The sequence below is a fragment of the Cucurbita pepo genome, chromosome LG20 (assembly GCF_002806865.2).
Source record: "Cucurbita pepo subsp. pepo cultivar mu-cu-16 chromosome LG20, ASM280686v2, whole genome shotgun sequence".
NCBI lineage: Eukaryota > Viridiplantae > Streptophyta > Magnoliopsida > Cucurbitales > Cucurbitaceae > Cucurbita > Cucurbita pepo.
In genome coordinates, this window is record NC_036657.1 from 3009177 (window position 1) to 3027161 (window position 17985).

At 34.0% G+C, this 17985-nt stretch overlaps 2 protein-coding genes across 2 annotated transcripts; one reads left to right on the forward strand and one right to left on the reverse strand.

Annotated features, from left to right (window-relative positions):
- The first annotated feature begins 9744 nt into the window (after nucleotides 1–9744).
- LOC111782673 (gibberellin 2-beta-dioxygenase-like) lies at nucleotides 9745–11415 on the forward strand. The gene is made up of 3 exons (XM_023663470.1): nucleotides 9745–10227; nucleotides 10334–10679; nucleotides 10770–11415. Exons 1-3 carry the CDS (start codon nucleotides 9827–9829, stop codon nucleotides 11031–11033), a joined length of 1011 nt encoding a protein of 336 aa, XP_023519238.1. The 5' UTR covers nucleotides 9745–9826; the 3' UTR covers nucleotides 11034–11415.
- A 1365-nt stretch (nucleotides 11416–12780) lies between these two features.
- Nucleotides 12781–15071, reverse strand: LOC111783579 (calcyclin-binding protein). Its single transcript, XM_023664506.1, has 5 exons — nucleotides 14809–15071; nucleotides 14397–14534; nucleotides 14043–14282; nucleotides 13894–13953; nucleotides 12781–13093 (listed from the first exon to the last, which is right to left on the reverse strand). The coding sequence occupies exons 1-5, from the start codon at nucleotides 14917–14919 to the stop codon at nucleotides 12989–12991; spliced, it is 654 nt and encodes a 217-aa protein (XP_023520274.1). The 5' UTR covers nucleotides 14920–15071; the 3' UTR covers nucleotides 12781–12988.
- Nucleotides 15072–17985: the final 2914 nt, after the last annotated feature.

Genomic DNA, 17985 nt, shown 5'->3' on the forward strand with positions numbered 1-17985 from the left:
GAGGTAAGAACACTTAGCCGCCCTAATGATAAGGAATCACTCCAAGGGAAAGTAAAATTCGGATTAACTTGTTGATCAAATATCTCAACACAAAAACACTTAACTGAGATTCGAATCACTCCACAAGCAAGATCGATCATTCTTACTTCTTTTATAGCAATTTCTTATCGTTTGGTAGCAGAACTTTCCTTTGGTTTGATTTCTTATCGAGAGATCTATCAAAATGTTGTACGAAAATGAGCATATAAAACAGTGTGACGATGACATTGTATAGATAGTAGCGTTCAAGTTTCAATTTTCATCTCAAATTACTACGATCACACTGTTTCATGTCTCAATTTTCGTCGATAAAGTTTATATTGGTGCTTGGAAACAGTGATAGTAGAGCCCACAGGGGTAGAAGACAGAGTACAGAAGGGGGCTGGGAGAGGAAGCGATGGCATAACCGATGAGCGCAAGCCAAGCCCATGAGCTGCAGTAACCATTCCGCCAATCCACGCCTCACGCATGGCCCATTCCATGTGATCTCCCTCACCCTCTCACCTCCTTCCCTCCTCCTTTGACCACCCCCCTCTCTCCCTCAATTTTGGTGCCTCATGGCTCCACTTTCTTCTCCACACGTCGTCCTGTTGGACTTACCTCACTTTCGTCTTATTCGAACTCGCTTACGTTCTCTTTCATACATCCAACAGTTCAATTACCAATTAATTTTATCAGTCTTCGGTTAACCCGTCTTCAAATACTTACGTACATAAATCCAACCATTTTCAGTAGCTCAAACATCGTCAACTACATACAGTTTCAAATAATCAATAGATCACAATCAGTACGTCACACGTCGTCTTGGAGTTAGCTCACTTTCGTCTTGTTTGAGCCTGCTTACGTTCTCTTCCATACATCCAACCGTTCAATTATCAATTAATTTTACCAGTCTTCTCTTAACCCGTCTTCAAATACTTACCTACATAAATCCAACCATTTTCAGTAGCTCAAACATCGTCAACTACATACAGTTTCAAATAATCAATAGATCACAATCAGTACATCACACGTCGTCTTGGAGTTAGCTCACTTTCGTCTTGTTTGAGCCTGCTTACGTTCTCTTCCATACATCCAACCGTTCAATTATCAATTAATTTTACCAGTCTTCTCTTAACCCGTCTTCAAATACTTACCTACATAAATCCAACCATTTTCAGTAGCTCAAACATCGTCAACTACATACAGTTTCAAATAATCAATAGATCACAATCAGTACATCACACGTCGTCTTGGAGTTAGCTCACTTTTGTCTTGTTTGAACCCGCTTACGTTCTCTTTCATACATCAAACATTTCCATTATCAATTAATTTTACCATTCTTCTGTTAACCCGTCTTCAAGTACTTACGTACATATCAATCCAATTCACTAACTCAAATATCGTATAATTTCATCATCAACTATGTCCAGTTTCAAATAATCAATAGATCACATGTCATCTGGTTGGAGTTAGCTCACTTTCGTCTTGTTCAAATCCACTTACGTTCTCTTTCATACGTCCAACAGTTTAATTATGAACGTTCAACCATTTTAAGTAGTTCAAACATCATATAATTTCATCATCAATTACGTACACCATAATTATGACGATAACTCTTCCATCACAAACTCGCTCTCGTTTATCGAATTGGTTTGAAAATGCGACCAAAATCCTATGTCAACGAGGGAGGAGGGTGTGGCATAGGGAAGCAAAAGCACGTTGCATGGAGGAACAAGGACATGTGGAGGGGGCATTGAGGAAATGGACGTAATGCTTCGGTAAATGGGTCATCTCTGCATGCCATTACTGTCACTCTCGCAGAACCACGACATTCCTCTCTCGACACTGCACCCTCCCGATACTTCCACCCTACACCACATCTCAAATATGGTCCATAAATGCTCGTAACAGTTTCATTGAATAATTTTTTTTTAAACTATACGGATCTAACTTGGAAGTCATTGTTCTCGAATCTACTTCTTCAAAATAATGGTCATTGTTCATGCACAAGAATTTTATCTTGTCTGGGATATGTCTTTTTTTAGAGGGTTAAAATGTGTTCTTTTTTCAAAAGAAAAATATTTGTGTCTGGGACTTGTCTTTTTAATTCTTTAAAAAATACGGTTTTTATTTCTTCTTCTTAAAATGAATTATTGTCGTACTTTTTAACTTGGGCATTTTTCGACGAGCGAAATAAGAACAATCTAAATCGTGAAATACAAGTTTCGAGTTAGATAAGCGAAATGGTAGATGGCGAAAATACAAGGGTCGTTACGTATCTTCGTCAATATAAGATCTTACATCAAAATCAAAGTGTTTTAAATTGTTTTTAAAAATAAATAAAAATATAATTTTGGGTTTTATTCCAAATTTAGTTTGCAAACATTTTTTTAACAAAAAAAAATTAAATAATAATAATAATTTTCTTGATATATGTAACACATTTTAAGGCATGCAAGATCACATGGAAAATTCAGAAGAACATAAGCAGAAATATTCTTAAAACGACGTAGTGTAATTCAATTAAAAAAGGCAACATAGTACAATCCTTTAACTATAATTTTAATTTTATTATATTATATAATGTATTATTTTGGGAAGTTGATATATATATTTTATTTGGAGGGGCCATGGCCCCTAGAGCTCATATTCAACTTCGAGTATGGCTTTACAAAATTATTATATACATTGAACCCAAATATGTTTTACGTACCCAAATATTATTGGAATAATCGAGTTTTTCGAGCACATGCAAATTTCGTAAATGAATTCGTTCTTCAAATGTTCCAATATGTTTTGCTTTTTAATCATCTCTTATGTCTGTGTTAATTTTAAAATTATTCTCGTATTTTTAAAAGTTTTAAATACTTTTACGGTTAATTTTAGATGAAACTGTTACGGTTAAATTCATGGATTATAACAAAAGGTTATTATCATCGAAGAAATTTTAAAAATAGGGACGGTACAAATTTTTTGAATTTTTTTTTTTTTACTTTCTAAAACTATTGACGGTTCCATCTATATACTGACAATAGAAAGCTATTCCATTATAAAGAACGGTTCATCACGTGTCGAATTATAATTAAACAATTAGAAAGCTATAAAAAGATAAATACAGCTCGATGGACATGAAAAGTTACTAAAGCCTCACGACATTACTGGATCTGGTAGCCCTTAACATATCTAACACTTCCAATCTCCATCTACTTCATTATAAATAACGGTTCATTACGTATCGAACTGTAGCTAGATAATTAGATAGCTACAAAAAGATAAATACACTCAATAGACAAGAAAAGTTACTAGAGCCTCACGACATTGCTAAGTATGGTAGCCCTTTACATATCTAATCCTTTCGGTCTTCGTCTACTCCATTATAAATAACGGTTCATCACGTGTCGAACTGTAATTAGATAATTAGATAGCAACAAAAAGATAAATACAGCTCGATGGACAAGAAAAGTTACTGAAGCCTCACGAGACATTGTTGGATACGATAGCTTTTTAGATTTCTAATTCTTACAGTCTCAGTCTACTCCGTTATAAATAACGGTTCATCACGTATCAAACTGTAATTAGACGATTACATAGCTACAAAAAGATAAGTACAGCTCGAGATAGCACGATGGACGGCTGAAGTAGAAGAAGAAATATGAATTAGATAGTGAGAGAAAGAGAGAGAGAGAGTTGAAATGTTGAGTCCACCAAAAAAGGAAGACAAAGATGTGGACATACTTGTAACAGAATCAGTGAATCAAAGGAGAGTGGAGAGGGATGGCGATTGGGATAATTTTATTTATTTTTTTATTTGTTTATTTATGCAAATATTGTAAATTAATTAATTAATTAAATAAATAAAAGAGAAAGGGGGGGGGGCGTTGGGTTATAATCGTGTGCGGGACCTTAGGAGTAGAAACGAGCACGTTAAAAATGGAAAGGGGGACAGATGGCGACAGGGGATCCCATCTGGAAGGTGCGCATCTTAATCGCACTCAATTATTTGACCGACTTTCAAACTCACCGCTTACCAACGACCACGTCAACCCCTTCTCTTCCTCTGACTCACCCCTCTCTTACACGTGTCCTCCTTTTCTCTTTGCTTCCATTATTTCTTTTACCTAAGCCCCCTATTATTACTTTTACACTCGTGGCTACAGATTACTACTGATGTGGCAGCTGAGTTTCTCCCTCTCCTTTTTTTTTTTTAATTTCTATTTCTAAAATTCATTTATTATTCATTATATAATATATATATATATATATATATATAACTGCCTTTTCGCCTTCCTCGTTCAACCTACCTATGATTCGCTATTATTGTTCATATATTAGTAAAAAAAGAAAAAAGAGTAGATTTTCATTGCTTTAAATAATATTTTAATTTAGATATTTTGAGTTTTATTTCATTTTATATATTTTTAATTTAGTCATTTAATTTTATTTAAATTATTTTAATAATGATAATATATATAATAAATATATACGCACACTTTTAAATGAAATATTAAGTGACTATTTAAAATAAAATAATATGACATTCAAGTAAATAAATGTATATTCAAATAAATAACGTGATCATATTACAGAAGAATATTGGAGTTATTAAGTACTAAATTCGATTTAAATAAAATAAAGATTTATTTGGTAAATAATTGAAAAACCAATGATTATTAATTTGGCATTAAGTTAAATAATTATTTAAATGTTATTTTATTATTAATTAACTGTTAATTTCGAAATACCAAACCCTGGCCCAAAGTTTGAGAGAGAATATTTTATAGGGTGTGACGTGTCATCTCAACAACATCACAAAATATATATTTCAAAATTTTTAATTCTTATTTTTTTCAATATTATATTTTAAAAATACAACCTAGAAATAATAATAACACGATAAATGGACTAAAATGGACTAAAATAATACTACGAATCACAAAACTGTTCTATAGTTGACTAAAATAATATTACGAATCACAAAACTGTTCTATAGTTGACTAAAATATTTTCGAGGGATATAAGTAAATTTGTTATTTGGGCAGATAAAGAGTCGTTATCTGCCTAGGGGTAATAATGGAACACGAGACCAAATTTTTTTGAATATTTTCTTGAAAAGGATTATTTTTATAGACAGAACAGACTTTTGAGTGAAGCAGGATGTAATAATATGACAGGTATGATGATTGATTGATGTTTATTGTTTGTCGTTTAAAATGACATTTTTCCTTCTATGGTTATTTTTAATTGTAAAAAGAGGCATATTTTTGTATATGATATGACGGTGTATGGATAAGATCGTAAACTTGAAAGAAGGTTGATTTTTTATATAAGAAAAGTACTACCTATAGCCTATATATCAATAAGGTGCTTGCATTTACTTCTTTTTTTTAACCCTATTTACTAGAAACTCGATAGCTAATTAGATGACTTGTGTAACCGCTTAAGCTTACTGTCCGAAAGTATTGTCCGCTTTCCTCACGATTTTAAAACGTGTCTGTTAGGGAGAGGTTTCTACACTCTTATAAGAAATATTTCGTTCTCATCTCTAACCAATATACGATCTCACAATCCATCCCCCCTTGGAGACAAGTATCCTTGTAAGCACACTGCTCAGTGTCTGGCTCTGATACCATTTGTAACAATCAAAGGCAGATATTGTCCGCTTTAGCCTGTTTTTTAAATTTTATTTTTAAAAAATTCGAAATGTTACAACCAAATAGTCAAATAACTACTAGGGTTGTCCTAGAGACGAGCCGAGCTGAATTTATAGATATAAAAACTCCTCTTTGAAGAAGCGTGTACGTCGAAAGAAATATCTTATGACGTAATTCCAGCTAGACCTGTTTTATCTGAGAGGGGACAAAAGATCTAGTAGTACAACGTCAAAATCCTATCACATCAAATCACTGGTAATAAAAAGCGCGATAATTATCATAATCACGCACGAAAACATAAAGATATTGTAGACAACGTCATATTTCGTTGGAGCGAGTGGCGTTTGTGAGCTCAAAATATCCCATCAACTCCCTTTTTTCTCTATCAATTATGCATGAAGATGATGAAGAATGGTTGCATTATTATGGCCCTAAAGAAAACGAGAGGTTAGAACATACCCAAAACTCATCACTCATTCATCATCAAACCCCACTTTTTCCAAAAACAATTGAGAAAGGGAAATTAGAAATATAGGCTGTCTTACCCTATGCCCTATATATATTGCCTATTCAATTCTTCTCTTTTATAATAATGTTTTGTAATGAAATATAATTTTATGTACTTTGGTCACCATATGTTTTGCAAACAAAATGCCATCACTTTTGGCCCCCCCTCGTTTGATTAAACGAACATGCTCATTTCCTACGTTTCCAATAATCCCTTTACGTATAGGGTTTAATCGGACCGTGTGCACGGAGAAAGAAATTAGTATAAAAAAAAGTATGATATAGAAGCAGAGATCAGTACGAGAATGTACAACGCAAAAACATCTGATGAAGTGTATCTATAAAAAAAACATGTTTAATCCTTTGAACGTACTTTCAACATAGCTCAAAACACGTCGTTTTCAAATGGGTCGATTTCAATTATCAACGTGTTTGATTCTTGAGTTGATTTTAGGTTATCTTTACAATCAGCTCTTCCGACGACCAAATTCTATAGATATTGAAAGCTAAGTTTTTTTTATTTTTTTATTTTTTTTAGGAATGGACAGTTTGGATTTCTTTTTGGGATGAAGTGAGAATAGTATTATTTAATATTGCCGGCAACCCACCAATGAAATGATCGTAAATTATGATCATAGGATAGATATTTATTTAAATTTTAGTGAAAGTTTGAACTTTGGTATAAAATGAAATAATGGAATAATGAAATTAATAAGGTCATATCATATGTCGTATGTTTTTATTTCTTTAATAATGTTTGAACAAGAAAAGAATGGCATCGGGATAATATTTGGGTAAACCAACTAGATTGCCACTACTAACTGTCCTACCTGTCTTCTGACCTTGCTGTCTAGTTAATAACCATTTATTTACTTTTTCAAAAAAAAAAAAAAAAAAAAATNATTATTATTAATTTTCTAATAATTATTAAATTCACTCGATGTTTATATACTCGAGTAATATTAAAATATTATAATAAATCTTTTAAATGTAACACCCGAATCAAATAAGAGTACATGAATGAATCGATACCACATCTGAAACAGTGAACTTTTTTCTGATATATCCATCATAAAAATTTTATAGTTAAGTGTGGTTTACTTGGAGAATTTTTCTTAGATACTGAGAAAACTCGTATTGATAAAGTGACCATGTTGCAGGGGACGGTGAAATGACGAGGCTATTAAATGTTGAATTAAGAGTCATAAATTTAAATAAATAAATAAATGGTTCTCCAACACCAACGTTGTTGGAATTACATAATTTTGTCTGGTTGAATTTGTGGCACGACATGCTCTCCACAAACTAACCCTTAGCTTTGAAAAAACAAATATTTTCCAAAACGAACATCGACCTTGACCGCAACTTCTCTGATAATTTCAATTCTTCCCGAGAATCCCGAGTCAATATCTATTATGGGTTGACTTTTTAAGTACTTAAAAAAATATTTTTTCGAACACCTTTTTTGAACATTTAAGAATATCAATGTAATTTAAAGCGAAATAGATATTTAATATTTTAATATATGTTAGCACCTTCGAGCATCGAGCATCTTTTAGACATTTTAATAATTATTCAATTTTAATATATATTATTATTTTTATGTTAGGTATGGGTAGAATTTTATTATTATTATTATAATTATGTATGATTGGAGAGAAAAGGATTAGAAAATAAAAATAAAAATTGTTGATTGGTATCGATAATTAATATTATCGATGCTTCTAACATTTCATATCACAAATAGTTCGAAGCTTCCTATTGAATATTCAAAAATATATTTTTTTTGTTGGGTTTTAAATATTGTTCTAAATGAAAGGATGAACAATCATTATTCGAGTGTCGGTATTGATTATAAGTTATGAGAGGCAATGAATTAGACATGTTAACCATCGGTCGTTGAACGTTTGCCTATAATAATGATGGGTTGAGTATTTGTTGACTTTATTAATATTGAATATACGTCATTTTATTTTTTTAAAATAAAATAAAATAAAATAATATTTTACTCTCCAATTTGAATATTAAAAAGATTTAAAATGATGGTATTTTGGAATTTGACCTAAAAGGGTCACTCTCAAATATTATGTTGTTTTTTTAAATGAAATAGGAAAGCTTACCATTTAAAGATATTTAAACAACATTTCGTATGGGAAATAACTCATTATTTCCACTTTTGGATTGGTGAGAAGTTCAATCACTTGCACATGAAGAAAAACAAATCCACCCAATCATTTTATTTTATTTTATATTAGTACGACACAGTTAGAAATCACGACTCTCCATAATGATATTATATTATCTAGCTGATGCACGACTCCTCTCCCAACAAATCTTCAACACTGAACAGCTAAGTTGGTATAGAAGAATCATAGCGTCGTAGGAAGTATCGTGTTAGTATATGGAGCTATTTTAAAGCCGTAGGTTTTTTACCAGCTTATACATAAATGATCGAACATCTGGTTTCCTACCCAAAAAAATGATAGCTATGGGTTATTCTCGTAATATCTTCCTTTCTAATTTGGTAGCTTCTAGCTTGTCTTTTTAGGACAGATCTAAGAGGTTGAAATATAGATATCGTGATAGATAGATATATTTAAAAGTTATTTATTATTATTTAGGTTCATAGTTTTATTAGGTTCATAGATGGGATGATTCACGTGAGATCCAATGTACATCCAACTTTCTATTCACTCGTGGGATCCAGGCGGTCTGGGGGGACCACCTCGGCTCCTCTCTTCTCGAGAATCCATACATCTCTTATCAGTATATGAACAGCTATCTCTCGAGCACAGGTTTAGGTTCGGCCTTAATGAGAAAATAAAACGGAGCACCTAACAACGTATCTTCACAGACCAATAACTACTAGATCGCCCCTTTTATTCTGGGGTGACAAAGGGATCTTTGACCTAACATCCTCGAGAGTATCTAGAAACTAGTTGTGTTTCTCATTCTCACGAGCATTTTGATATAAAATTAGTTTTCTCCACGCCAATAATAATAATAATAATAATAAAATTTAATGTTAAAGCAAAACCCGACCTTTTGTTCTTTTTATTTTTTAAAAATGTGGTTAAATGGATTCTACATTTTTCAAATTTATATGAGTATTTAATTTAAAAAATATTATTTTTCTTATAAAACAAAATCATCACATGCTCATGTTTTTTTTTTAATTTTATTTATTTATTAATATTATTATTTAAAAATAATAATTAATTTTAGACACAGTAAAGGAAAATGATGAGTATTAAATAGGCGTAGGCCATTGAAGCCTAAAAAATGGACAGCCCTTTAAAGCACCTTCAAGATCAACACAACTTATTTTTCACTTAAAATATTCATTTTTTTTTTTTTTAAATTTAATTAACAAAATAATATTTTAATTTTCCAAAAAATATTTTTATATTGATTCCCATTGGTTATTTCTCAAAAAGAAAACCGTGTAGGATTTTTCTTTCTTTTTGTATTTTCAATTTGAAAAATATAAAAATTAATTAAAAAAATATAGGAAAAAAAAAAAGGAATTCAAGTCAGCCCCGGTGGTATAAATACCCAACGGAAGCGAAGGCTGATGCCTCCTCATCCACTTGACATCCATTTCTTCTTCTTTCCTCTGTTTTCAAAGCCTTCTTCTTTGTTCAACCATGGTGGTTCAATCTCAACTCGTGTTTGACCATTTTGCTCCGATTAAGTCCTGTAAACGCACCGCTCTGTTCACTGGAATTCCGGTGATCGACCTTAAAGACCCAGAAGCCAAAACCCAAATCGTCAAAGCTTGCGAGGATTTTGGATTCTTTAAGGTTATTAACCATGGCGTGTCCGATCATCTCATCGGTGACCTTGAAGCCCAAGCTTTGAAATTTTTTCAACTTCCTCAATCGGAGAAGGAAAAAGCAGGGCCACCTGACCCGTTTGGATATGGCAGTAAGAGAATTGGCCCAAACGGCGATGTGGGTTGGATTGAATATGTTCTTCTCAATACCAATCATGAACTCATTTCTGAAAAATCGCTCTTCATTTTGCGGGAAAATCCCGAGATTTTCCGGTATGATTAACGAAAACAGATTGCTCTGTTTTGGTCTGTTTTTGCTCTGTTTTTTGCTCTGTTTTTGAAACAGAGAGGATATTAATATGGGGTTGGTTTGTTGCAGGAGTGCGGTGGAGGAGTATATATTGGCGGTGAAGGAGATGGCTTGTGAAGTGCTGGAAGCCATGGCGTTAGGCTTGAGGATAGAGAAAAGCGCATTGAGCAGGCTGTTGAAGGATGAGAGAAGCGACTGTTGTTTCAGGCTGAACCATTATCCGCCATGCCCGGAGCTCGAAGCTTTGAGTGGCAGAAATTTGATTGGGTTTGGGGAACACACAGACCCACAAATAATATCTGTCTTGAAATCCAATAACACCGCCGGACTCCATATCTGCTTGAGAGATGGGAATTGGGTATCAGTCCCTCCTGATAACGCCTCCTTTTTCATCAATGTCGGTGACTCATTGCAGGTACTGTTCTCCTTCTTCTTCTTCTTCTTCTTCTTCTTTTTCCTCCCTCCTCTGTTCTTGGAGAAGTAATAGACTGTGTTTATGTTGCAGGTGATGACTAATGGGAGGTTTAAGAGTGTGAAGCACAAGGTTTTAGCTGATCCAATAAAGTCGAGGCTTTCAATGATCTACTTCGGTGGGCCGCCATTGAATGAAAAGATTGCACCTTTACCGTCATTAATGGAGGAGGGAGAGCAGAGCTTGTACAGAGAGTTCACTTGGTGGGATTATAAAAACTCTGCTTATAAATCAAGGCTTGCTGATTGTAGGTTAGGCCCTTTTGAGATCAAAACTCTTACACCTTTGTTGACCTGAAAAACCCCACAGAACCCAAAGAAATATAAACAAGAGAGAGAGTATGTGAAGTTCTTCTGTCATTTCTCCGTTGTTTGTTCTTTGTTGTGGTTATGGTTTGGAGAGAGCAAAAGATTTGTAATTCATAATCACATATATGATCAAATAATGGGGAAATAGTGAGGAATTTTTGGCTTTAAAAAGAAAGAAAAGATAGAAGAACAGGTTTTTTTTTGTGTGTTGAACAACAACCTTCCATCCTCCAATCCCATTACTACACTTGTCATTAGATCATGTACTTTCCCAAAATACCCCTCCCTTGTAAATCTACTTTTTTACTTAACTTCCCCTTACCCTTTTGTATCAAAGCTTGTGGATTTCAATGTTATATATGCTTCTTACACTTTCCCATGTCTCAAAATCTAATCTTTTCTTGTTATGATAGGGAAAAATCCGTGCTTTTTTTTGTTCACGGTGTAATAGAATTGATAAAAAGTTGATACTATGTTTAAAACGGTTCATTCGATGTAAGCTATGTCTAAATTCTCTACTTTTGTTATTCACTAAAAAAATGGCTCGGGAATTCCTCTTATAAACAAGTTGAAGAAAAAGACACCATCTCCTGTTACTTTAGGAAAATTCTCTCCGTTTTAAAAGAAGAAAAAATCATCTAGTTGGGATGTAAGGATATTAAGACATTTGATGTATCATCGAAATGTAACGTTATGAAGATATTAGTGTTTCAACTCACGGGTATTTTCTTTGTTTATGAATTTCACTAGTCGGTGCAACGTGGGTGGGAGTAACGTCAATAAGTACATAGTTTAGATTTGACGGTGGACAAAGAGAATGTATAATAGGAGATGTTAGCTGTAGGAATATTCTTAGGCAATAGAAAGGAGGAGGAATATCCAAATATGAACATAAAGAAGGGTTAGAAAGAGGGTGAAAGCAAAAGGGGGAGTGTTTTAAGAAGCAAAATGGAATTCCTATTGAAGAGGAAAAGGTGATGGAAGAGGACGCCCAACCAATGTAAAGGTAAAGAGAGAGATTCTGTGAGACAGTGTGTGTGTGTGTGTGAAGGGGAAAGGCACAATATGGAGTCATTTTCAGACACCAAGGCCATAGCTAATTGTATTTGCTAATTGGCACTGCCTTTCACCTTCCAATTTGGACTTCTGAAAGGTCACATCCTTCCTTCCTTTCAACGTTCGTTTCACAACGCTCATTATTCCATAGCTATTTATGTCGATGCTCCTGTCTTTGTTCCGCCACCACTTTAATATGTCATGCTTGTAGTTTCTTCTACGCTTAGTATTCTCGTTAACGTCAATATCGAAATAGGTCTTTAAAGTTTTGATTTTATGTTAATAAGTCTAACGGAAGAACTTCTTATGATTATATGAAGAACTTCTTATGATTATATGAATAGTGACATGAACAAGTCCAAGAATCAAATTGGATTCCGGGTTCGAGACTCAAAAAAAGAACGAGAATGAGTATCGATAGAAAAAGAAAAGTAAGTGCTATGATGAAATCTATCTTTCGGCTTGAGAGATCCAATAAAATTGTGAGACAATAATCTTGTTTAAGAGACAATAATCAAAAGTGACCCAAAGACTTTTCAATGACAATAACGTTCTCCAGCAATACAAATTTTCCTCCAAAAATCGACCCAAAGACTCATAGAGCTTGTTTGGATAAACAGTTCAAACTTCACCAGATTAAAAAATAAAATCATCATCCATTGTTCCTCAACACACATCTCTACAATGCAAAATATGAACTTTTTATAGATATCAAAATCCATAGGTTTTTATACAAACTCCTTCAGAACTAACGCCATCTAAAGGAATCAAACCATAATAGGGAGGCCAACAAAACGCGGTCCACTGAACATCATCAAAACAAATATGATCTCATCCAACCAGAAAACCATTCCTAAAAGATGATAACTAGATTTGCCCTGCGCTTGCTCATGGGAACCCTTTAAGTGGGTCAGCGGTCTTGCCGGATCTGGCATCAGTCCATGCCTTTGCTATCGTTCTTTTCATTTCATCATCTCCTTCGTCGTACATATTCTGCAGTTTCCATGTCAGCCATAATAAATCAGCAATCGCAGAGATCAGTGTGTTCAGCCTAAATACAGACGCAGTTTTATGCTTATCCTAATTGTATATAACATTGTCAGAGGCGTGTGTACCTATCTCACACAGAGCAGAACAGATACCCATATACTGTCATGAGTTGAAAATCAATTCAAAAGTTTGGATTTGAATTTGTTCAAAACACCAACAGAGAGCAGCGATAAGATCAAGAATCAGTTCGTTAGGCTGGCTTGATGTAACAATTCAGGTTCATGGACTCCTTTTTTCAGCCCAATTGTCGAGATGGGGGTTTCTTGTCCTCCATAGATATATGTCAGCCGTGGTACTGCTTTTTTCTTTCAAAGTGTTCATGCCGACAAAGTCCGTATCTCAAACTAATCTAACAACCAATCTCAACCATATGACCCAACACTTAAAAATCTAGAAACATGCACCTGATTAATTCACAGGGCAGTCAATAATATGACCCACCACTAAGTTGTCAAGAAACTCGTACTCCTAAGTAGATGACAAGCATAGGATTTTAACCTAACTTTATCTACTTCCAGCTCATCATTATCACTTGAAAGAACACATCATATCCTCATCATTATCCACTTTTTATTCTCACCATAACTAATAGTTGCTAACAACCAAAGCAGATAAACTACGACTATGAGGCAAAAATATGGAAGAAAATTTTATGACCACCAACGCCCAACAAAACAAAGAATAGGAAAGAAAGAGAAACATTCCTCCCTTTCCAAACCATGCATAGGCTAAGAAGATGTTACCTTCATTAAATCCATGATTCCTGCCATTGGGTCGCGTTCCTTATCAAGACCTGGCTTGAGCTGTAAGATGTAAATAACAACAAAGTTAGTTGAATAAATACCTCTAAGATACAACTATAAATCACCAATTACTCTCTTAAATCACTCACTTTGTCCTCCTTCAAATGCAAGTCTAACCAGTTCCCCTTTGAAGCTTTGTACAACGTGATCACAGCCCGTGTTGGTTTCACTAGCAACTTGCACTTCTCAGGAACAATTTCCTTGTTCAGTTTAGGAATTGCAAACCGGTAATTCTTCCCTTTGACATCATGGAACTTGATGTCGATCGATAGTTTCTTGTAGTCAGCCTCAACTTTTTCTTGCTCTATTCCTTCAAGCGACACATATATCTACATGACAATGATAATGACATCCATCAGGATGAGGCTTAAAATCTTAACATGCTCTAATTTTCACCAATGGGATCTAGCTGTGCCATGAAGTGGAGGCTGAAAGTTTGTTACCTTCACTTTGTCATTGTCCTGATCCCAGCTGAATCCCGGTAGTGGAGTGTAAACAATGCCTGAATTGATGGGCACCTTAGCAGTTGAAATTGAAACAGGAATGGAAGCGTGAGTTTGTAGGACAGTCTCTTTTGACAACTGAGTGAACATAGCAACATAATTCTCGTCAGACAGGAAAATGCTGAAGCCTAATACAGTAGTAGCATAAAACGATTGAAGCGATGTATCAATAATCTCAATGCGACGGAAGATAAGCCCTAACGAAATATCAAATTCAGTCCGTAAACTAGGTTATACAGCATGACAAACCATTAGATAACGACAATTTTAAAAAAAATTCAAAAAACGTATCAATAAGATCATTAAAATGGCACAAACTAATCCAAATCAATAAGAGAAAACAGAGAGGAACCTTCTCTAAGTTGCTAATCTCAGAGGAAATGAGAGAGACGACTCGAGGCCTCTTGGCAATGCTGTGGAGGTGGCGAAGCTCCTCCAAATCAAGAGACAAGTCTTCCGCCATGAACAGAATCTTGCTCGAGGTGGAAATGAAGCTGTGAGAGCGTGAATTTTAGCGAAGAAGAAGAAGATGAAGGAAGTTCAGAAGGTTTAATCGTGCTGTGTGCTATTTGGAACGGAAATTGCTAGAACCAACCAGGGTTTTGGATTCGCCTCGAAGGTTCTAGATTCTACTCTTTACACCCACGTATGCAATTTTTTTTATAATAAACTTTTAATTGGATTAAATTAAAAATAAGTATTTATTTTGAATAACCATAAATAAAACTCGACTTAAAGGGATATAATTACCAGGTAAGAATTTAAATGATTTAAATTGATATTTGTGAATTTTTAAAATAATTTCACTGCTTAATATAAAAACTAGTAAAAAAAAAAATAAGAAAATCAATATTTATTTTAGTTTTTTTTTTAAATATTAAATATTATTGGATTGGTAAAGAAAGTTGTGGATCAGTTGAAGCCCAAGCCCAACAAACTTGAGGCCTAAGTCGGGCCGGCCCAACTTATACTAACTAAGCCCAATACCCCATTCAAGTGTACATTTTGATTTTAATTATTTATTTGACCTTAATTTACTGTATGAACTTTTTTATATATATATATATATATAATTTATACTCAAATATCCTTGATCCATTCGAAAGTTCAAGTTGTTACTGCTCGATTCAATATTTTTTTAAGAAGAATCGAGTAGTAACAGTCCTAGACTTTTAAAAAATCAAAGTAGGAACGTAAGCTCTAGGGTTGTTCATTATTCCACATGAACGAACTGATGCGTTCTTTCATGTTTTGTGGTACTTTTAGATGCTCGGTTTCGTATGAACTTCGTGAGTCACCATTAATAACCTAGAATCAAAGAAAAAAATCTTTCAAATCAATCAGATCCACAAATTTCATCAATTTTGTCTCGGGATTGCTAGCAGAATTAAAGTTGGAGTCGAAGGTATTTAGAATTCCGCCCGAAATCCCATGTCCATATGGGCTACCCTACATGGAAAAACTTCACTTTTCATGACAGCCATTGTGGAAATGGTCAAAATACATGTATGGGAACGTAAGGCTAATGCATTTGATTTGTTTGTGTCATTTCAATGTGTCTAATAAAAAGAACCCTTTTTTTTTTTTTAAGTAAAAGTACTATAGGGGAAAAGTAATTTGGCTCTATGCTCTTATAAGAAAAAATAGTGCACTAGACAAAAGTTCTCTCACAAATAGTGCTTTTAACGTCTTTACAAGATCGCTTTTGTATACCTTCTATACATGTTGATTTTGAAAAGGAAGCGTTTTTGGACGATGCGGAGATAATCGTCCAAAGGACTCTAGGCTCGAGTACATGTGACCCGTCACATTTGTACTTCTGTAAAAGGAAAAGGGTAATAACGTCCCGAGTCGACTGACAATTCATCCGATCTTCATCTAGTGTCCTCTTGCTAATACTATAGAGCCCCAACGTGGGCTCCAAGGTAGTGTCAGAAATAGTTAAATAAATAAGAGAACACCCCACCTTGAAGTGTATACAATTCTATTGTGCTCAATGTCACGATTACTCTTTTACTTGCTCTCATGTTGTATTATTTTATTATTATATTTTCTATGTGTATGACCATTCAGCGAAATCGTGTCTACTCCTACGAGACTTGAATCACCTCAAAATGTATTATAATGTGACTAAGTAGTCATGAAACCTCTCCCGACCAAGTATTGTAATCTCTCACGCCTACATGTTTTCAATGCATTTGACTTTTACAATGCTTTCTTTCACCTTATTTTCATCGATTTTCCTCGTCCACATTTTATACATTTTCTCTCAAAACGTAGCTCGAGCCTCAATCTTACGTCCGAATTGTCTACAAATACAATTTTTACACGGTTGGCTTGTTCGCTAAGTTAGAATAAATGTCGCACAATCGCTATTTCGTTGTCAAAAAGAGTGATTATGACACTCAGTTTTACGCTATCAGAATGTATTGGGCAGGGCATAGCACCACACGTGTACGCAAGAAAAAGAAAGAAAAAAAACAACCCCTTTTACTTAATTAGATGATTGATATATAAGTTGATATAGGTGAGGTGTTCCATAAAACTTGTGGAAGGGCACATGTGCACCATGTTGGTTGATATCACATAGATAGCCCAATCCTCATCACCACCCTCAATGGCTGACCCTAGATTGTCTGCCCTTTAATCCCTAACCCTAAATCCATCTAAAACAAAAGGAGAGAGCTTTAAAAGGAAGCTCCTTTCCAATAATAAAGCACTTTGGCCTACCATTATCACTTAAAACATGATTAAAAATACACTGCAATGTCCCTTCACTTTTTCACACTTTTGGCTTCTTTTTGTCATACATCGATTCTAATTTTAATCTCTATAAAAAGAATTTAACAATGGGTCGGGTGAAAGATCGAGATTTTATAGGAGAAATAGAAAATTCTTGGACCTATGAGTTAGGTCAGAAAGTACTCAATTTAGAAAAGGCGAGTGTGTGGCATGGGATTACGGAGATAATAGTCCTATAAAATGAATGTCTTATGTTCGGTGTATAAAAAATGACCTAAATCTTATTGATATTAGGCCTTTTTACGTAGACCCTGAAATTAAAACTGTAAAAAAGTCCCTTGGCGTGAAGAGAACTAACCAGAGTTTGATATTCTTTTTATAGAACCAACGATTCTTTATTCAAAGATCCATATTTATAGTATATTCATTATTCTCCCGTCAAAAAAATAAAAATTAACGTTTAAGTTGATATAAGATAATCAGATAATTAAATCTTTTGTTTTCATTTTTCTAATATAAAAAAAATAACATTATTTAGATATTCTTAAAGTTTAAAAAAATATTTGATAATTAAAAAACACTTAGGGTTAAAGTTGAGTGACAAAACTTATATAATAAGAGTAATATATAACTTTAGGTATTAAATATTAGTCTACTTAAAAAAAAGTATTAATATTCTTTATGGCCCACATTATTCCACGTGGCACGCACCATAGTGACTAAAAAGCCCTTATGTTCGGGGAAAGTAGAGAAATAGACCCGACCACGGTCAGAAATGGAAGGGTTG